We start from the raw sequence: 21,937 nt of genomic DNA, 5'->3' as shown, positions 1-21,937 counted from the left end.
ATCACTTATATTGATTGCATGTGATGTTTATCCTTTTATGCATCTTATCTTGCTTTGATTGACGGTAGCATTATAAGATAATCTCTCACTAAATTATTAAGAAGTGTTCTCCCTGAGTATGCACCGTTGCGAAAGTTCTTCGTGCTGAGACACCACGTGATGATCGGGTGTGATAGGTTCTACGTTCAAATACAACGGGTGCAAAACAGTTGCACACGCGGAATACTCAGGTTATACTTGACGAGCCAAGCATATACAGATATGGCCTCAGAACACGGAGACCGAAAGGTCGAGCGTGAATCATATAGTAGATATGATCAACATAACGATGTTCACCATTGAAAACTACTCCATCTCACGTGATGATCGGTTATGGTTTAGTTGATTTGGATCACGTAATCACTTAGAGGATTAGAGGGATGTCTATCTAAGTGGGAGTTCTTTAATTAATTTGATTAACTGAACTTAAATTTATTATGAAACTTAGTACCTGATTAGTATCTTGCATGTTTATGTTTGATTTTAGATAGATGGCTCGTGCTGTTGTTCCGTTGAATTTTAATGCGTTCCTTGAGAAAGCAAAGTTGAAAGATGATGGTAGCAATTATACGGACTTGGTCCGTAACTTGAGGATTATCCTCATTGCTGCACAGAAGAATTACATCCTGGAAGCACCGCTGGGTGCCAGGCCTGCTGCAGGAGCAACGCCGGATGTTATGAACGTCTGGCAAAGCAAAGCTGATGACTACTCGATAGTTCAGTGTGCCATGCTTTACGGCTTAGAATCGGGACTTCAACGACGTTTTGAACGTCATGGAGCATATGAGATGTTCCAGGAGTTGAAGTTAATATTTCAAGCAAATGCTCGGATTGAGAGATATGAAGTCTCCAATAAGTTCTATAGCTGCAAGATGGAGGAGAACAGTTCTGTCAGTGAGCATATACTCAAAATGTCTGGGTATAATAATCACTTGATTCAATTGGGAGTTAATCTTCCAGATGATTGCGTCATTGACAGAATTCTTCAATCACTGCCACCAAGCTACAAGAGCTTCATGATGAACTATAATATGCATGGGATGAACAATACTATTCCCGAGCTCTTCGCGATGTTGAAAACTGCGGAGGTAGAAATCAAGAAGGAGCATCAAGTGTTGATGGTCAACAAGACCACTAGTTTCAAGAAAAAGGGCAAAGGGAAGAAGAAGGGGAACTTCAAAAAGAACGGCAAGCAAGTTGTTACTCAAGAGAAGAAACCCAAACCTGGACCTAAGCCTGAAACTGAGTGCTTCTATTGCAAGCAGACTGGTCACTGGAAGCGGAACTGCCCCAAGTATTTGGCGGATAAGAAGGATGGCAAGGTGAACAAAGGTATATGTGATATACATGTTATTGATGTGTACCTTACTAATGCTCGCAGTAGCACCTGGGTATTTGATACTGGTTCTGTTGCTAATATTTGCAACTCAAAACAGGGACTACGGATCAAGCGAAGATTGGTTAAGGACGAGGTGACGATGCGCGTGGGAAACGGTTCCAAAGTCGATGTGATCGCAGTCGGCACGCTACCTCTACATCTACCTTCGGGATTAGTATTAGACCTAAATAATTGTTATTTGGTGCCAGCGTTAAGCATGAATATTATATCTGGATCTTGTTTGATGCGAGATGGTTATTCATTTAAATCAGAGAATAATGGTTGTTCTATTTATATGAGTAATATCTTTTATGGTCATGCACCCTTGAAGAGTGGTCTATTCTTGTTAATCTCGATAGTAGTAACACACATATTTATAATGTTGAAGCCAAAAGATGCAGAGTTGATAATGAAAGTGCAACTTATTTGTGGCACTGTCGTTTAGGTCATATCGGTGTAAAGCGCATGAAGAAACTCCATTCTGATGGACTTTTGGAACCACTTGATTATGAATCACTTGGTACTTGCGAACCGTGCCTCTTGGGCAAGATGACCAAAACGCCGTTCTCCGGTACTATGGAGAGAGCAACAGATTTGTTGGAAATCATACATACAGATGTATGTGGTCCGATGAATATTGAGGCTCGTGGCGGATATCGTTATTTTCTCACCTTCACAGATGATTTAAGCAGATATGGGTATATCTACTTAATGAAACATAAGTCTGAAACATTTGAAAAGTTCAAGGAATTTCAGAGTGAAGTTGAAAATCATCGTAACAAGAAAATAAAGTTTCTACGATCTGATCGTGGAGGAGAATATTTGAGTTACGAGTTTGGTGTACATTTGAAAAATTATGGAATAGTTTCGCACCTCACGCCACCCGGAACACCTCAGCGTAATGGTGTGTCCGAACGTCGTAATCGTACTTTACTGGATATGGTGCGATCTATGATGTCTCTTACTGATTTACCGCTATCATTTTGGGGATACACTCTAGAGACGGCCGCATTCACGTTAAATAGGGCACCATCAAAATCCGTTGAGACGACGCCTTATGAACTGTGGTTTGGCAAGAAACCAAAGTTGTCGTTTCTGAAAGTTTGGGGCTGCGATGCTTATGTGAAAAAGCTTCAACCTGATAAGCTCGAACCCAAATCGGGGAAATGTGTCTTCATAGGATATCCAAAGGAAACTATTGGATTCACCTTCTATCACAGATCCGAAGGCAAGACTTTTGTTGCTAAATTCGGAAACTTTTTGGAGAAGGAGTTTCTCTTGAAAGAAGTGAGTGGGAGGAAAGTAGAACTTGACGAGGTAACTATACCTGCTCCCTTATTGGAAAGTAGTACATCACAGAAAACTGTTTCTGTGACACCTACACCAGTTAGTGAGGAAGTCAATGATAATGATCATGAAACTTCAGAACAAGATACTACCGAACCTCGTAGATCAACCAGAGTAAGATCCGCGCCAGAGTGGTACGGTAATCCCGTTCTGGAAGTCATGATGCTAGATCATGATGAACCTACGAACTATGAAGAAGCAATGGTGAGCCCAGATTCCGCAAAGTGGCTTGAAGCCATGAAATCTGAGATGGGATCCATGTATGAGAACAAAGTATGGACTTTGGTTGACTTGCCCGATGGTCGGCAAGCAATTGAGAATAAATGGATCTTCAAGAAGAAGACTGACGCTGACGGTAATATTACTGTCTACAAAGCTCGACTTGTCGCAAAAGGTTTTCGACAAGTTCAAGGGATTGACTACGATGAGACCTTCTCACCCGTAGCGATGCTTAAGTCTGTCCGAATCATGTTAGCAATTGCCGCATTTTATGATTATGAGATTTGGCAGATGGATGTCAAAACTGCATTCCTGAATGGATTTCTGGAAGAATAGTTGTATATGATGCAATCAGAAGGTTTTGTCGATCCAAAAGGAGCTAACAAAGTGTGCAAGCTCCAGCGATCCATTTATGGACTGGTGCAAGCATCTCGGAGTTGGAATAAACGTTTTGATAGTGTGATCAAAGCATTTGGTTTTATACAGACTTTTGGAGAAGCCTGTATTTACAAGAAAGTGAGTGGGAGCTCTGTAGCATTTCTGATATTATATGTGGATGACATATTATTAATTGGAAATGATATAGAATTTCTGGATAGCATAAAAGGATACTTGAATAAGAGTTTTTCAATGAAAGACCTCGGTGAAGCTGCTTACATATTAGGCATTAAGATCTATAGAGATAGATCAAAACGCTTAATTGGACTTTCACAAACAACATACCTTGACAAAATTTTGAAGAAGTTCAAAATGGATCAAGCAAAGAAAGGATTCTTGCCTGTGTTACAAGGTGTGAAATTGAGTAAGACTCAATGCCCGACCACTGCAGAAGATAGAGCGAATATGAAAGATGTTCCCTATGCATCAGCAATAGGATCTATCATGTATGCAATGCTGTGTACCAGACCTGATGTGTGCCTTGCTATAAGTCTAGCAGGGAGGTACCAAAGTAATCCAGGAGTGGATCACTGGACAGCGGTCAAGAACATCCTGAAATACCTGAAAAGGACTAAGGATATGCTTCTCGTATATGGAGGTGACAAAGAGCTCGTCGTAAATGGTTACGTTGATGCAAGCTTTGACACTGATCTGGACGATTCTAAATCGCAAACCAGATACGTGTTTACATTAAACGGTGGAGCTGTCAGTTGGTGCAGTTCTAAACAAAGCGTTGTAGCGGGATCTACATGTGAAGCGGAGTACATAGCTGCTTCGGAAGCAGCAAATGAAGGAGTCTGGATGAAGGAGTTCATATCCGATCTAGGTGTCATACCTAGTGCATCGGGTCCAATGAAAATCTTTTGTGACAATACTGGTGCAATTGCCTTGGCAAAGGAATCCAGATTTCACAAGAGAACCAAGCACATCAAGAGACGCTTCAATTCCATCCGGGATCTAGTCCAGGTGGGAGAGATAGAGATTTGCAAGATACATACGGATCTGAATGTTGCAGACCCATTGACTAAACCTCTTCCACGAGTAAAACATGATCAGCACCAAGGCTCCATGGGTGTTAGAATCATTACGGTGTAATCTAGATTATTGACTCTAGTGCAAGTGGGAACTGAAGGAAATATGCCCTAAAGGCAATAATAAAGTTATTATTTATTTCCTTATAATCATGATAAATGTTTATTATTCATGCTAGAATTGTATTAACCGGAAACATAATACATGTGTGAATACATAGACAAACAAAGTGTCACTAGTATGCCTCTACTTGACTAGCTCGTTAATCAAAGATGGTTATGTTTCCTAACCATGAACAATGAGTTGTTATTTGATTAACGGGATCACATCATTAAGAGAATGATCTGATTGACATGACCCATTCCATTAGCTTAGCACCCGATCGTTTAGTATGTTGCTATTGCTTTCTTCATGACTTATACATGTTCCTATAACTATGAGATTATGCAACTCCCGTTTACCGAAGGAACACTTTGGGTACTACCAAACGTCACAACGTTACTGGGTGATTATAAAGGAGTACTACAGGTGTCTCCAAAGGTACATGTTGGGTTGGCGTATTTCGAGATTAGGTTTTGTCACTCCGATTGTCGGAGAGGTATCTCTGGGCCCTCTCGGTAATGCACATCACTTAAGCCTTGCAAGCATTGCAACTAAATGAGTTAGTTGCGGGATGATGTATTACAGAACGAGTAAAGAGACTTGCCGGTAACGAGATTGAACTAGGTATTGGAATACCGACGATCGAATCTCGGGCAAGTAACATACCGATGACAAAGGGAACAACGTGTGTTGTTATGCGGTCTGACCGATAAAGATCTTCGTAGAATATGTAGGAGCCAATATGGGCATCCAGGTCCCGCTATTGTTTATTGACCGGAGACGTGTCTCGGTCATGTCTACATTGTTCTCGAACCCGTAGGGTCCGCACGCTTAAGGTTACGATGACAGTTATATTATGAGTTTATGCATTTTGATGTACCGAAGGTTGTTTGGATTCCCGGATGTGATCACGGACATGACGAGGAGTCTCGAAATGGTCGAGACATAAAGATTGATATATTGGAAGCCTATGTTTGGATATCGAAAGTGTTCCGGGTGAAATCGGGATTTTACCGGAGTACCGGGAGGTTACCGGAACCCCCCGGGAGCTATATGGGCCTTAGTGGGCCTTAGTGGAAAAGAGAAGGGGCTGCCCAAGATGGGCTGCGCGCCTCCCTCCCTCCCCTAGTCCTATTAGGACAAGGAGAGGTGGCCGGCCCCCCCTCTCTCTTTTCCCCCTCCGCGAATCCTATTCCAACTAGGATTGGGGGGGGGGGATCCTACTCCCAGAGGGAGTAGGACTCTCCTGGCGCGCCACCCTTGGCCGGCCAGCCTCCCCCCCTCTAGTCCTTTATATACGGAGGCAGGGGCACCCCAGAAACACAGAAGTTGATCCTCGTGATCTATTCCTTAGCCGTGTGCGGCGCCCCCAGCCACCATAGTCCTCGATAATACTGTAGCGGAGTTTAGGCGAAGCCCTGCTGCTGTAGTACATCAAGATCGTCACCACGCCGTCGTGCTGACGGAACTCTTCCCCGACACTTTGCTGGATCGGAGTCCGGGGATCGTCATCGAGCTGAACGTGTGCTCGAACTCGGAGGTGCCGTAGTTTCGGTGCTTGATCGGTCGGATCGTGAAGACGTACGACTACATCAACCAAACACTTCCGTTGTCGATCTACTAGGTATGTAGATCACACTCTCCCCTCATTGCTATACATCACATGATCTTGCGTGTGCGTAGGAATTTTTTTTAAAATTACTACGAAACCCAACAGAGCAGCCATGTGTACAAAAAATTTGCCACATCATCTGTAAAATCGAGTGAGGGCCAAATTTGTCCGGCTTCCAAAGTACAAGGTTTCATTTTTTTTTTTGAAAAAAGGGATGATAGCCGGGGACCAAAAATGTACCGCTCGATCCTATCGTGCCAGTCTGCCGCCATAGGATGAAGTTTGATTTAGACCCTGAGGTTGTAGAGCTCGACGAAAATGAACCTCCATGTCTAAATCCCTGAAATCGGTATCCTAACCTCATCAATCCCGGTCGTTTTCAACCTTGAGGCTGTATCCAAACAGAAGGATTGCTACGTGGCACCGGAGTAGACCGGGATCGGTGAGTGAACGGTCATTTGTGAGTGGGTCCCACAAAATTAAACCCGGCTCTGTAGCCATGCACCTCTTCCTCGCTCTCGCTTCTACTTTTGACGCCGTGCTGGCTCGAGGACGTTGCCATGGCCGACTCCTGCCGCAGCTCGGCGGCGTGGCGAGGGCTACCGCTAACATGCGATTTTTTTATCCGCAACAATGTCAAAGAGCGCCTGTTCAGGGCTCTTCCTTCTCCCGGCCAGCGCATCCCGTGTGTGCGGCATCGAGCAGGTGCGGCGACGGCGACCACAGATGAAATTTTCTTTTACGTATCCGCGACAACGTCTAAGAGCACCGGTTGGAGCCTTGGAGGCTGGGGCTCTTCCTCCTCCCGGCATGTCTGTGTGGCATGGCGGCAGTGCCGTAGAGTGTGGCGTAGGCGTAGCACGTCCATGACGGCACTCTCTGTTCGTTGTCTTCATCATGCGCCGGCCGCGGAGGTTGCAGGACCCCGCCACCGAGGAGGCAGCCATGGCCATCTGGTCTGCCGCGTCAAGCTCTGTCTTAGTACCCTCTCACTTCACGCTCGTGCACGGACAAGGCAGCAACTGATAGTCACGGCGTGGCGTATGGCAATCCTGCCAGTCCATATGCCCACTGGCGTGTAGTCCATTTCTACTGCATGCTTGCTAGTTGTTGTTGTGCGTTCACTGCTACCATCTGCATGTTTCTAGCTTTGTTGTGGTGTTGATGCATGGCCGGAGTCGAACAAGACCAGCATCTCCCTCACGTTCACAAGATTATATCTCGGCCTAAGCAACAAAGCAGTGGAGTTCGCACAAGATTCTACCGGCGAAGCAAGCTCTAGACGGACGAGGCGCTGGAGCACAAACATGAGGCAGTGGAGCTCTTACCGGCGGCGCCGATAGCCGCCGGCTCTCACGTGAGCACGGCGACGGCATGTGCTGGGAGCCTGGGACGACGAGTACGGACATCACCCTGGCCCTTTGGCTGTTGCCTGTCATACTATTTTTTTATCAGTAAAATATCTACAAATCAAATACTGCAACACAACATTAATTTTTCGTGTACTGGTCAAAGTCAACAATCCCAGCCTCTTGATGCCATGTCATCAAATCCATCCCTAAAACGGTTGTAGGTTTATTTACATCGGGATCAAAGAGTACATGGTGCCAATTTCAGAGAATTGAAAGTGAGGGTTTATTTCCGTCGAGCTCTACAACTTCAGGGTTTGAATCAAACTTCACTCGCCGCCATATAAGCTCCCGTCACGCGCGTGCTTGCAAGTTCATCTGGATCCTGCTGATTGGCACGCCATGCACAGGACCATTTCCCGTGGACATTGGGTGAGGGTCGACGCTCCGCTCACCGGCCGGCATGCGAATGCGAGCGAGGAGGAGGAGGAAATCGCCTCCGTCATTTCGCCGCGAGCGAGCGAGCGTCGTTGTTGCGCTGCGGGCCTGCACGGTTCCCCGTGATCCAGGGCAATGGAGCTAGCTAGCTGCTTGTGTCCCACGTACGACCACTCATGATTTCGCAGATCTGCCTTTCCACCTCCACCACTGAAATTTATTGTGGCTCTTGTCCGATTGTCCCCCCTTTTCCCTCTACGACGCGATCGGTGGCTATTAATTATTTTTACGTGCACGTTTTATTCCGCTCTAGCGAGATCTTTCTCAACACTTGTTTTCTCTCGGAGGTGCATGCATGATGTTTTATCGCGGAAGTTGCGTCCAACTGTCAACGAGTTGACAATAACTATGCTACGCGGCCTCAGTCTCTTGCTCGTTTGTCCAACAGAATAGCTGTATATATACGACTATACATGGACGCTGACATATTATTGGCTGGATGATTCGTAAGTCTTCCAATGAAAAATCTCGTAAAATTATTACCAAACCCGTTGACAAACTAGTCCAACACAGCGGTGACTTTAAAATCGTTACTGCCTTATCAATCACGTGAGGGATATTAAAATTGGTACTCCCTCCGTTCTTAAATATAAGTATTTTTAGACATTTCAAATAGACTACAACATACGAATGTATGTATACAGTATAGATTCACTTATTTTTCTATGTACATAGTCATTCGTTGAAATTTCTAGAAAGACTTATACACTTGGAAACGGAGGGAGGGAGTACTTACCACAAGCCGTGGTGTACGCATACATGATCCTCAGAAAATTACTCCAACCACGTAAATAAAAGCAAAACAAACGTAGGTGTACGTATATTAGCACCATGGATGTGACAGTCTGAGCGATTAATACGTAAAGCAGCTGATGCCGCCGCCGGCCACAACTTTTAGACGCCATGATTACCTTGGGCGACGACCATTCACGTACATACATACCTATACGCGGCCCGGCTGACCTCGCCCGCACCGCCGCTGCTCCACCTCCACCCATGTGTGCGATCGCCGTTCACCGCCCCGGTTCCGGCCGCTCCTCCGACCACGTACGTGCGCGCGCAGCACCACAGAAAAAGATCGACAGATCGGGAGGAAGGAAGCGACGCCGGCCGTCGCCATGGATGCCGATCGCTCGTTTGTTCCCGCATGCACGTTTGCCTTTGACCCGGGGCAGGCACGCAGGCCGCTGCTCCGTAGCCAGTACTACTACTAGTCGACTGTGAAGTGTCTCTTGCGCCGGCCGGTGCGTATGTATTTTTGCGGTGGCACGTACGTACGCGCGTGCGTAGGCGTCGCCTCGCCGCCGTTGTTATCGTGGAGTAATTTCTGACGGTAGATTATTACGTTTTACGGGCGACGGTGACTGTGAGAGTGAAACGGAGGAGGACTTGACCCTCAGAAATAATTGAGGACCGGGCAGCAGCTGAGCAGGTGCAGAGAGGAACAAGGAATACTCCAACAAGCGCGTCCGCCAAAGCGGCTGAGTTGGACGGGATCGGATCGGATGCCGCCTTGGAGTCGCACAACGGGAATCCGCCCAGTTGTAGCAGCAGGGGGCCGCTGCCATAGCTGACCTGCAGAGCTGGCAGCGCTTGTTGACATTTGCCTCGCCCGGCTTTCGGACGGAAAAGCCGGAGCTGCTCCGTTGACATGGCCACTTGCCGGCCAGCAGAGCAGGGCCCTCCAAACACTCTTGTTTCAAACGGAACAGCGGCAGTGTGGGAGCCGCATCGTTCCCGAAAACGGAAAGGGGGGAGCGCGCGTCTAGATCCGTCCGGTCCACGGGGGAGCCGGGCTAGATCACGCACGCAAAGGCAAACGAGTGCTGCTGCCGCATGAGTGAGAAAAGTCAATGGTAGCATTAGATAGATAGATAGATTTGAGCTCCGCTTCCGATCCAGGTCCAGCACATCTTGTCCTCTTCCGGGCGATTCCTACCTCAAATCCCAACTCGGCGCGCGACGACGAGCGAAATCCACCCACCCCTCTGACTTGCAACCAAGCGGCTCCCGCCCACGTGAACCCACCGAACCGGCCCGAGCAAGCCATCCCTATTATTTTCATATATTTTTTTTGCGAGACTAAATGACCCTTGAGAAACTTAATTTTCTGAGTGACCAAAAAAAAACATATCTCGATATCTGACCTCTCGTTCGGGTCTAACCATGAGGCGGGTAACTTACATGTGAAGACGTCTTAGAGCATGGTTAATAGTATGGCCAACAACCGGCTATATGAAATTATCATGTCATATATAGCCAACCTAATAGCCAACATGTATAGTAGCTCTCACGATATTTTTAAGAGAAGCTATGCTTGACCGTGGCTGGCGACCGCCCCTTTACGTGTTTCGGTGCTTGAGATGCACGCACCTTATTATCCGGCATGTTGTGTACAGGTAGCTCGCGGCCAATGAGTTGGCAACTTTACGGGGTAGAATTAAGACAAATGCCAAATTGTCAAGCACAAAATAACCAGGCAAGATGTTTTGAGAAGTTGCATATACGATACCTATGTTGCAAACAGACTTAACAACGGTTATTTGGCACATGAAAAACAATACTCCCTTTGTAAAGAAACATAAGAGTGATCTAAACACTCTATTATATTTCTTTGCGGACGGAGTAATTACTAAGGCATGTTGATGAAATGTACTCCTTGGTATGAGGAGTACACCACATGAAGGCAATATGCATCAGCTAATGAGGCATCATATTTACACACAAGTTTTCTTTTTGCAGGAAAAAGATAATTCATTGTGTAATTAGGGGGATTACAGCCGTTTTAATACAAGAGGTGAATCTCTTGAGGAACAGACCTCAGCCAAAGAGCGCTATGAGGGTTATTATGGCCCAACTAGGCAAGGCTACGAGTAACAGAATTACGACGGCAACGGACCAGGGAAATAGCATGCTCCATGTCCATGCACAGAAGATGTTTAATTTCTTCGATTATAGCCACAGCCGACAATCAATCATGCTCTAGTTATACATAAGTTCATACTTAATGTGCTAAAGTTATGCTTTACAAATCTGGGGTCCGAGGCATTCTTCATAGATTGTCGATGGGCGATCATCGATATCGGAGTTATGTCCGAGCTCTTAGATTATTTGGCCAGTGGTTAAAACACTTCAATCACTTCACGAGCGACATCGTGGCAGTTTACCAAGTTCGGGCCATCGAAGTGGGTGTAATACCCTATTGCTTGTCCATTGAAAGAGAAAATGCCTTTTGTATGCTTTACAATAGGTGCAGTGATATCCTCATGTGTTCCATTTTTCCACTGTCCCTTGGACAGAACCCCTCAATTCCCTTTTGTAGCCACCAAGGGAGCCCCGCTGGTTTTCATGGGCGTGCTTGTTCGTGACGGGTTGACCTTCTCCGCCCATCATCCCCATGAGATTTCCCCTTGACTTCCTAGAATGAAATGCCTTGTGTAAAGCCCTCCCGAGCTATCGCATCATGATGCTTAGACGGGTGATCTTCGATATCAAAGATATGGGCGCGACAAGCGGGTGCCACGTTGTCGGCCATAGTCTAACACGTCTTCTCTCTTAAGACGCCTTCACGCGCAAGTTACACTTCTGATGGTTAGACGCAAATGAAAGAAGCCAGATTCCAAAATAAGTTTTTGGACATGCGCAGTTTTATTTAGGATTTTGAACTAAAACCACGACGATTGTTACGGATCCGAGAGGGAGCAAGGGAGGGGGTACCGGCCACCCACCAACCACCCCAGCTCCGGCCGGCCACCGAAACTGCGTGCGTGCGTCGTCCCCTGCCGTCACGCGCACCAGCAGCAGGGCCGGGCCACACGGGCGCGGGGCGCAGAGAGGGTCGGCCGTTGGATTTCATCTTTCCTGCATGCTGCGTCATTCGCCAGGTTTCCGCACTCACCCGGAGCAGCGCCACACACCACGCCCACAGGAGTCAACGGCTAGGCAGGGGAGCGAGGTGGGACGGAACGGAACGGAAGCCAAGCCACCACCCGCGCGCCCCGCCCCCCGACGGCCTCCTCTTAAAATATTCCGGCATTTCAACCCCACACCCACTCCCTGCTCCAACTCCCCAAGTCAACTCTCCCCCCCGCCGATGCTCCCCGCATTATAATCCCCCGCCCCGCCTCTCCTCCGCCGCCTGCATCCCTCCTCTCCCACCTCCATCCATGGGCAACTCCATCGCCTGCTTCTGCTGCGCCGGCGGCGGCGTGGGGGCGGTCGGCGGCGCCAAGAGCCGGCGCCGCCACGTCGCGCCGGCCGCGCTGCCCTCCGACCCGGCCTACGACGAGGGGCTGGGCCACTCCTTCTGCTACGTGCGCCCCGACAAGCTGCCCCCGGTCCACTGCTACTACCCCGCGGCCGACGACGGCGACCTGCTCGTGCCCGACGCCAAGGCGGCCGCCGAGGAGGCCACCACCTTCCGCGCCATCTCGGGGGCCGCGCTCTCCGCCAACGTCTCCACGCCGCTCTCCACCTCCGCGCTCCTCCTGCTGCCCGACGACTCCACCGCCTCCTCCGGCTTCGAGAGCTCCGAGTCCTTCGCCGCCGTCCCGCTGCAGCCGGTCCCCCGCTTCCCCTCCGGCCCCATCTCCTCCGCGCCCTTCTCCGGCGGCTTCCTCTCCGGGCCCATCGAGCGCGGGTTCCTCTCCGGGCCCCTCGACGCCGCGCTCCTCTCCGGCCCGCTCCCCGGCGCCGTCGCCTCCGGGCGGATCGCCGGTGGCGGGGGCGCTGTTCCCGCGCTGCGACGGAGCCTCTCGCATGGCGGCCGCCGCATCCGCGACTTCACGCGCGCGCTGCTCGCCCGCACCGACCGGTTTCAGGGCCACCCGGATCTCGGCTCGCCCGACGCCGCGGCGGCCGTCGCGGCCTGTGGCGGGGACTCCAATGGCCTGCAGTGGGCGCAGGGGAAGGCCGGCGAGGACCGCGTCCACGTCGTCGTGTCGGAGGAGCGCGGCTGGGTGTTCGTCGGCATCTACGACGGCTTCAACGGCCCCGACGCCACCGACTTCCTCGTCTCCAACCTCTACGCCGCCGTGCACCGCGAGCTCCGCGGCCTGCTCTGGGAGCAGTCCCAAGAGGACCAGCCAGGCTCAGCGCCCAGCACCACGGCCCCGGACCACCAGGACCAGTGCACCCGCCGGCGCCGCGCGCGCCGCTCCAGGCCACCGCGCAGCGGCAGCGGCAGCGTCGACGACAACGACCAACGGCAGTGGAGGTGCGAGTGGGAGCGCGACTGCTCCAGCCTCAAACCGGCAACGCAGCCTCCTCCCCGGAGCAACGGCGAGAATGACCACATCGCCGTGCTCAAGGCGCTGGCGCGCGCGCTCCGCAAGACGGAGGACGCGTACCTGGGCATCGCCGACAAGATGGTCGGCGAGTTCCCAGAGCTGGCGCTCATGGGCTCCTGCGTCCTCTCGATGCTCATGAAAGGGGAGGACATGTACGTTATGGGCGTGGGCGACAGCCGGGCTGTCTTGGCGACAATGGACAGCGTCGACCTCGAGCACATCAGCGAGGGCTCCTTCGACGGCCTGTCGCCGTGCCTGTCCGCCGTGCAGCTCACCTCGGATCATAGCACTTCCATGCCGGAGGTGATTTAACTGGCTCACACCAACATGATTCGAGCTTGACAATTGAGTGTCTGTTCTTTGTCTGATGATGGTTTATCTGTGCCGATCAATGCAGGAGGTTCGCAGAATTCGAAATGAGCACCCCGATGATCCGTCGGCGATCTCCAAGGACCGCGTGAAGGGCTCGCTCAAGGTGACCAGAGCGTTCGGCGCCGGTTTCTTGAAACAGGTTAGCTCATGCTCGATCATGTCAGTTTCTGGCATAAAAAGTTTGCATTCCTTGAGTTATCATGATTATGCTCTGCAATTGGTGAAGTTTGCAACCTGTTGATGAGCAAACTACTGTTGCACGACGTGGATTTTTCTGGAAGTAGCGTGTGATTGCTGGATGACACAACTAGTCATGTCTCATGTGTCCTAAGTAATTCAAGGAAATCTCTTACTTGAAACTGACATCTGAAACGTTGAGAAAGCACAAAAACTGATCAGCAAAATATTTTGCCGACACTTTTGGTCAACACATAACTTAAAGTCATGGTTAAGCAAAGGTCCGAAAAAAGTGGAAGCAAAAATCTGGAGCAGGCGGTCCAAGGTTTGAAAAAATAAAAATGAATCCCCTGTCAATTCATACCTCTTTTGGACGGGAAATAGGACCATCCTGGTTGAACTGACCTTGTTGACATGGACACCCTAGACTAACTTTGGCCGGAGGAATTTTTCAAAGCTCAGTTCCCTGGTCACCGCGTGTACACCCAGCCAGGTCCAACAATTGTAGGAGAAGCCACTGCTCTCCCAGAGAGAAAACGAGGTTTTCCTCCTTTTACTTGTGTCCAAGTGCAAGGAATGGTGAACTTTGTGTGTGCAGTGCAGTGCTGAAATGTGGCCGGAAAGCCAGCGGCGACTTGAGTGGCTTCCAAGGAAGGCACGTTGTTTTTCTTCTCTTTGGAAGAAAAAATCGGCTCCTGCCATGTGAAAGTGTTGTCGGATTCTGTAGTAGAAATTATTCTCTATTGTCAGCTCGATCACTCGATCTTGCTGGTGGCCAGGAGGAGGGGAGGGGAGTCCCTTTCTTGGACCTGAAGTGAACAATCTGACATTATTCTTTCAGCAAGAGAACAATTCTGAGAGTTAGGCAAACATGAATCCTGTTTTGTTTTGGTGCGCACTCCACTCACTCGCACGGGAGTCTGGCATTCGTTATCGAACTGCGTAAACTGTCCATTTTGCAAGATGATTATTTGTAGCTGGAAATGTTTGCATGTGTGTGTCAACTTTGGACCAGATGAAAATTTCATCATCCTTTGTGCTGTGCTGACAAGAGTGGTTGCTGCTGCTTTTTTGACAGCCGAAATGGAACGACGCGCTGCTGGAGATGTTCCGGATCGACTACGTCGGGTCGTCGCCCTACATCACGTGCAACCCTTCCCTTTTCCACCACAGGCTGAGCACGAGGGACAGGTTCCTCATCCTGTCCTCGGACGGGCTCTACCAGTACTTCACCAACGAGGAGGCGGTGGCGCAGGTGGAGATGTTCATCGCGACGACGCCCGAGGGCGACCCCGCCCAGCACCTCGTCGAGGAGGTCCTCTTCCGAGCAGCGAACAAAGCAGGTACGAACATTGCAGTAGCTTTTGAATGAACTTCTAGAAAGATGATGGAGCTGAGCTTTTGAGCTTCATTCAGTCAATGGACCACCTTTCTCACATTGCTTGCTGTTGTTTCAGGAATGGACTTTCATGAGCTGATCGAGATCCCGCAGGGCGACCGCCGGCGGTACCACGACGACGTGTCGGTCATCGTCATCTCCCTGGAGGGCAGGATCTGGAGATCTTGCGTGTAAATACACAATAATAAACATACTAGTAGTAGGCTAGAGAGAGGAAACGTATATACAGAGAGAGAGAGAGAGAGAGGTGTTTTTGCGTTGCATTGCAGGCCCTGAGCAGTTCGTTCGTGTCGTGTCGTGCGCGCGGCTACTCCCAGTCCCAACTCCATCCAGTCGTCTTTCTTCCCCAGCTGCGACTGTACAATATCAATCAAACGCTGGGTCGGATCAGGTTCTGGTCATCTGGTGGGTGCTTGGCACGTTGCGTCCAGCTAGCTGAGTCACGGACGATGAGTCGGCCATGTAAAAGAGGATTTGTTCATCAATTATTAATAACCGAGTATATGAGACCAATTGGTCGCGTTTCATTGACCTTCTGCGCTCGTCCGTCCGTGCGTGCGTGCGTCTTCTTCGCTGTCCACACCTTGCAATTGCGGCTACATGCGCGTGTATCACTGCATCTGCACGGGTGACCGGTTCTAAGTTGGACTTTGGCGATCTCTGGAAGAGACTTCCATGGCCAAGATCAGTGAGGCGTCCGTTTATTTGGTCAGAGTAATCAATCCATTGCTGTCTTGTGTTGACCTCCCAACTGATAGATAGATAGTCCTACTATCTTTAGAGCTCAGCTACCACCCTGCTCAACAATTGATTTCATCAGCAGAGACTGCCACTTGCCATCCTTATCTGCTGTAGGAGCAGTACCGGCCTTCCTTGAATGCTTGGGCTGACATTGTGATCGGCGCATGTGCATGGACTTAACTCTTGTCTCTTGGATTCAGCGCCCACACTGAAATTCTAGCATCTGGTCAGAGGCTGGAATTCAATGAATGGCTGGTTGCTGGTTGACCAATAATTGGTGCTCTCTATGCTGTTCTAGAAAGAAGAGAAAAGAAGAAAAAGAACATGGTTTTCATTAGGCTGGTCATAGTGGGGAGTAACTTAGACTAGTGTTTATAATGCAAAGTAACATAATAGTAGTGTCATGGATGGCTTCATTTATTAGCTTGTAGACTTATCTTATATTGAGAAGCGCTATGTTATAGTAACATATTATGTTACTACCTCACATTAAATACTTGTCACATAAGCAAAAATTTCTTGGAGTGCGTTATGTTATTAGCTAATTTACTCCCACTATAACTAGCCTTAGGAGGAACGGTGGGTGTCAAGCAAAGGTTTTGTTCCACTAGGAAAGAAAATATGTATACAATTTGGGTCATTGCGTGCATAAAGCTTTGATTTTATTTTTCTTCGATGGTGAGACTCAACAATCTTCAAATGCCTGTTTCCTAAGCACTGATAGCAACAGTATTCTTAAGCAAAGCAAAGTAAGATCCAGCAAATGGTTTCCTCTAAGAAATGCATACCCTTCCCTCTTGAGTGGCTGCGGGGCCAAGTTGACCGCAATTCTCATCACAAACTATTGACTAAAGTATTTTCGACACACAACCGTGTATGCCATTGTTAATTGAGCAAAAAAAAACCCATATCTGTCGTTGTTGAAGTCTTGTATCCACTCAAGATCATGAAGAGTTGGAGAGTAGTCTTAACAGTGAAAATACCCATGGGGTCATGGTTCCCAACAACTAAGGATTTTGTAGATTAATTGGATTCTCAAAATACATAAATAGGGGAAATACAAGAGGATTGGAGTGACATATCCTCTTGGGCCCTCTAGGATTAGTAAACCATAGGAATTTGGATCAAATAGTGTTTCATGCCATATGAAAACAATGGAATCGTAGCAAGATGTTTGAGTGGATGAAAAAACATAGAGTGCAAAGCAATCCTTACAAATCATATGTACCTAAGAGAGTCATCCCCACTAACTTATTTATCTCGACACGCAAGCATGCCGCCTTCCATGCTGCTTGTTGCTTGCTGATTGACCAATAATTGGTGCTCTCGTTGCTGTTCTAGAAAGAAAGAAAAACACCACTTGCTTGCCTACTTCTCCATGCACTATATGCTTTTGAGACAAAGTACAATAAGATGACATAAGCAGACTATAGTGACTAAAATATTACTATGCCTTTGCTTGGCTGGAGGAGAAATGAGAGCAGATAGAAGAGAAACAGGCTGTAAGTTACTACTCCCTCCGTTCCAAAATAGATGACCCAACTTTGTACCAAGTTAGTATAAAGTTGGGTCATTTATTTTGGAACGGAGGGAGTAGTAGCCAGCTGCAACACGAGCCCCAAAACACTTTGTAAGATTGTAAGGTCAGCCAACTCTTTACAAAGTAGTACCCCATCCATTCCTTTTACTCTGTATATAAGATTTGTCTCGAGTCAAACTTTTTACAAACTTTGACCAAATTTGTATTAAAAAATATCAACATCTACAATATCAAATATACATAATATGAAACTACATTCCATAATGAATCTAAAGATATTCCTTTGGCATCGTAAATGCTGATACTTTTTTCTATAAGTTTTTTCTATAATGAATCTAAACATCTTACGACCCCCTTTACAACAGCTGAGATTGATGCAGTCATTAAAGAGATGCCTCCGGATAGAGCCCCTGGACTAGATGGATTCAATGGAGCATTCTTAAAAGCTTGTTGGCCAATTATTAAAACAAATTTTTAACAGCTCTGCAATGAATTCCATCAAGGTAATCTGAATCTTGAGAGTCTTAACTATGAATACATCACTCTTATTCCAAAGAATAACTCTCCAGAAATAGTCAATGACTATCGCCCAGTCACATTGCTTAACTGTTGTCTGACAGTGATCATGAAAATTCTGGCTAATCGGCTGAAAAAAGTTATCCTTAAGATCATGCACAAAAATTAATACAGATTTCTAAAAGGGAGATCCATTCAAGTCTGCCTTGCTTGGGCGTTTGAATTCATTCACCAGTGCCAATCTTCCAAACAACCGATCGTCCTTCTCAAACTTGATTTCGCCAAGGCCTTTGACACAATCGAGCACCCGGCGATGATTGAAATCATGCAACATATGGGCTTTAATTCAAAATGGATTGACCGGATTAAATGCATCTTCTCGTCGGGGAAATCCTCTGTCATGCTAAACGGAGTTCCGGGGAGACAATTTCAATGTCGGTGTGGAGTATGGCAAGGTGACCCATTATCACCCCTAATCTTTGTTCTCGCGGCTGAACTGCTACAAGCTGCAATTAATGACGCATACTCCAAAGGCCTTTTGACCATGCCGTTCCCCACCGAACGAAGTATGGACTATCCTGTCATACAATACGCCGACGACACAATCATTATCATGCCCGCTTGCCCAATCCAAGCAACCGGAATGAAGAGTATCCTCACTGACTACGCCACCTCTATTGGCCTATGGATTAACTTTCACAAATCAACTCTAATCCCTATCAACACTACCACGGATTTAGGACAGAACATTGCAACAATCTTTGGATGTGTTGTGGTCTCCATGCCCTTCACTTACCTTGGGCTGCCATTGGGAACGACTCGTCCAACAGTGCAAGATCTTATGACCCTAGTCTGTCATGCTGAAAGAAAGTATACCTGCCTCCATGTCCATGATGTCACAAGCTGGGAAACTATCCCGGCTAAATTCCCTCATCACCTCCTTGATAATATATACCATGGGCACACTGAAGCTTCCTCCCAAAATGCTTGAGCAGCTTGACAAAATCCGTCGACAGTGCCTTTGGATTAAGAAAACTGACCAGGGAGAGAAATCAAATTCTTAGCTTGGGATTTGGTCTGCCGACCGAAACAAAGTGGTGGGCTAGGTGTCATCAACCTCCAGGTCCAAAATGATGCACTACTCCTCAAGTTTCTACACAAATTCTACAACAAGCATGATATCCTCTGGGTCCAACTGCTGTGGGACACATATTATATAGACCGCATTCCACACGCTGTTGATCCGTGTGGATCCTTTTGGTGGCGTGACATCATGCATCTCAGCCCCACTTTCAGAGGTGTGACCATGATTCAAGTGCAAAATGGAAAGACAATCTTATTCTGGAAAAATTCATGGCAAGACAACATCTTGGCTGATGCTTACCCTAGGGCATACTCTTTCTCACTCCATGAGGATATCTCCGTCAAGGATTTCTTGTCCATACAATCACTCAATACTGCTTTCCGCCTCCCTCTTTCGCCACAAGCGCTACATGAGCTTAGGCAACTCCAGACACAACTTGCTGACACCGGGTTATCCTCTAGCACTCAAGATCAATGGACCTATATATGGGGAGCCCAGGAATTCAAGTCCAAGGACCATTACAAATTCTTCTTCAAGGATGTTCCTGTGCATGATGCTTTTAAATGGCTTTGGAAATGCATTTGCACCCCGAAAATCAAAGTTTTCGGCTGTCTACTTCTCTCGGATAGACTTAATACCCATAACATGCTAAAGAGGAGACACTACAATATTGGGTCTGATCTGGACTGCTTGCTTTGTGAAACACACATTGAAGAGACAGTGGAACATCTCTTTTTCCACTGCAGCTTCAGCAAGGCATGTTGGGATACCCTAGAGATTCAATGGACCGATCGAAATCACAGACTGCAGCTGTTAGAGACTGCCAAGAATAATTGGCAAAGAGGGATGTTCATGGAATTATTCCTGGTGGCAGCCTGGAGCCTTTGGAAAGAAAGGAACAATAATTACTTCAGGCACATACCACCATCGATAGATTCGTGGAAGAGGCGATTCAAAAGGGACTTCTCTAATCTGAAACACAGAGCCTCAGAGAAACACATAGACATCATCGCCGCCTTTGTGGCAAGTGTAACATAGCCTGCCTCACAACACTTAGGTTCTAAGGCAATCTTTTTTCTTTTCTACTTCCTCTACTTCTTTTGCTAGTTTACTCCCCTTTTTTGTCCCACCCCCCGAAAGTGGAGGGGTCTCTCACACCCTTGTACATATGTAAACTGCTACTGGTATATTCATACAAATTGGCAGTAGGAGTCTCTCCTACTGTTTTCTGGTCAAAAAAAGTTTGGTAAAACTAGAGATAGTTTGATTTTAGACAGAAGTTATATGCAGACTAAAAAGAAATGGAGGGAGTACATATTTAAAGTTTACTAGTGTACATGCCGGCTATTAGGTTGACTCTATATGACATGACAACTCTTTATAGCCGAGTGTTGGCAACTCTTTAGAGGAGGAACGGTGGGTGACAGGCAAAGGTTTTGTCCCAGTATGAAAGAAAATAACATATACCCAATTTGACATGAAAAGGCTGGGTCATAACGTGTATAAAGCTTGGAATTTAGTTTTCTTCAATGGTGAGGCACAACTATCTTCAAAGGGTGTGGCTACGTCTCAGTCGACCGAGATTTAACCAAGTCTCAGTCAAGTGACAAACATGTAAGAGAAAAAAAGAAAAAACTAAAAAGAATTTTTTACACGAATCTCAATGTAAAATCTCACGGATATACTGTCGACTAAGACTTCGTTAAATATTAGTCGATTGAGACTTAGCAAGACTGATCTTGAAATGCTTTCTTAGTACAAATAGCAACAATATCCTTCAGCAAGGGAAAGTAAGATCCAACAGATGACTTTCTATAAGAAATGCATACCCTTCCGGGTTGAGTGGTTGCTAGGACCAAAAGAAAGGTTTTATACGTTTCTCCAACCATAGGCATTGACATTGACCGCAATTTTTGTGACAAGTTAGGGCATCTCCAATGACGACCCCCAAACTGCCCGCATACGTTCGAAACACAGTGTCTTTACCGCAGAAGCCATCCAACATGGATGTTAGAAGGGATAGAGAGGGATTGGTGTAATTGATGGATGTATTATTGAGCCTCGAGGGCGAGTATATATCGAGTACAAGACTTGGAGGGAAAGAAGCCTCTCTAGGAGATAAAGTAGGAGACGGATTACAAATCCTAGACTACTAAATACATGTAACCCAAATATATCTCTAACACCCCCCTAGTCGTAGCAGTAGCGTCGCGGACAACAGGAGCGTCGCAGGCGGCCAGACTGGAGAGAATAGCAACCAACAGGCTGACATCCCTCCGCAGTTGTAGTGGGAGCGTCGTGGACAATGTCGCGTCGTGGATGCGTTGACTGTAGAGGAAGCCGGCGTTGACGAACGAAGAATTCCTCCATCAGATGGGCCCGAGACCACCATCGTAGGCGCACGTAAAGGTGGAGCCACTGTCCCCACCACGGGCCGCCTCGGGGACCCTCCTGACTTGTTCCCGACTCCAACACCTCTTATATATACCCAAACTTCCAAAAAGAAACCTAAATCGGGAGTTCCGCTGCCGCAAGCCTCTGTAGCCACCAAAAACCAATCTAGACCCGTTCCGACACCCTGCCGGAGGGGTGAATCCCTCTCCGGTGGCCATCTTCATCATCTCGGTGCTCTCCATGACGAGGAGGGAGTAGTTCAGCCTTGGGGCTGAGGGTATGTACGAGTAGCTATGTGTTTGATCTCTCTCTCTCTCTCTTGTGTTCTTGATTCGGCACGATCTTGATATATCGCGAGCTTTGCTATTATAGTTGGATCTTATGATGTTTCTCCCCCTCTACTCTCTTGTAA

The 21,937-nt window shown here is 47.6% G+C and overlaps 1 protein-coding gene across 1 annotated transcript; it reads left to right on the top strand.

Annotated features, from left to right (window-relative positions):
• The first annotated feature begins 12,058 nt into the window (after window positions 1-12,058).
• LOC125511172 (protein phosphatase 2C 35-like) lies at window positions 12,059-15,781 on the top strand. Its single transcript, XM_048676473.1, has 4 exons — window positions 12,059-13,605; window positions 13,700-13,813; window positions 14,930-15,194; window positions 15,309-15,781. Exons 1-4 carry the CDS (start codon window positions 12,181-12,183, stop codon window positions 15,422-15,424), a joined length of 1,920 nt encoding a protein of 639 aa, XP_048532430.1. The 5' UTR covers window positions 12,059-12,180; the 3' UTR covers window positions 15,425-15,781.
• Window positions 15,782-21,937: the final 6,156 nt, after the last annotated feature.

Source organism: Triticum urartu, chromosome 5, assembly GCF_003073215.2.
Source record: "Triticum urartu cultivar G1812 chromosome 5, Tu2.1, whole genome shotgun sequence".
In the NCBI taxonomy this organism is placed as follows: Eukaryota; Viridiplantae; Streptophyta; class Magnoliopsida; order Poales; family Poaceae; genus Triticum; species Triticum urartu.
This window is presented reverse-complemented; position numbering and strand designations above follow the sequence as displayed.

What these genes read in the sequence shown, in the direction of transcription:
- LOC125511172 (XM_048676473.1), top strand. Translation starts at nt 12,181, where the DNA reads ATGGGCAACTCCATCGCCTGCTTCTGCTGCGCCGGCGGCGGCGTGGGG. An exon ending in GCGCCGGTTTCTTGAAACAG is followed by an intron (nt 13,814 to 14,929) that starts GTTAGCTCATGC and finishes CTTTTTTGACAG; the next exon opens with CCGAAATGGAACGACGCGCT. An exon ending in CCGAGCAGCGAACAAAGCAG is followed by an intron (nt 15,195 to 15,308) that starts GTACGAACATTG and finishes CTGTTGTTTCAG; the next exon opens with GAATGGACTTTCATGAGCTG.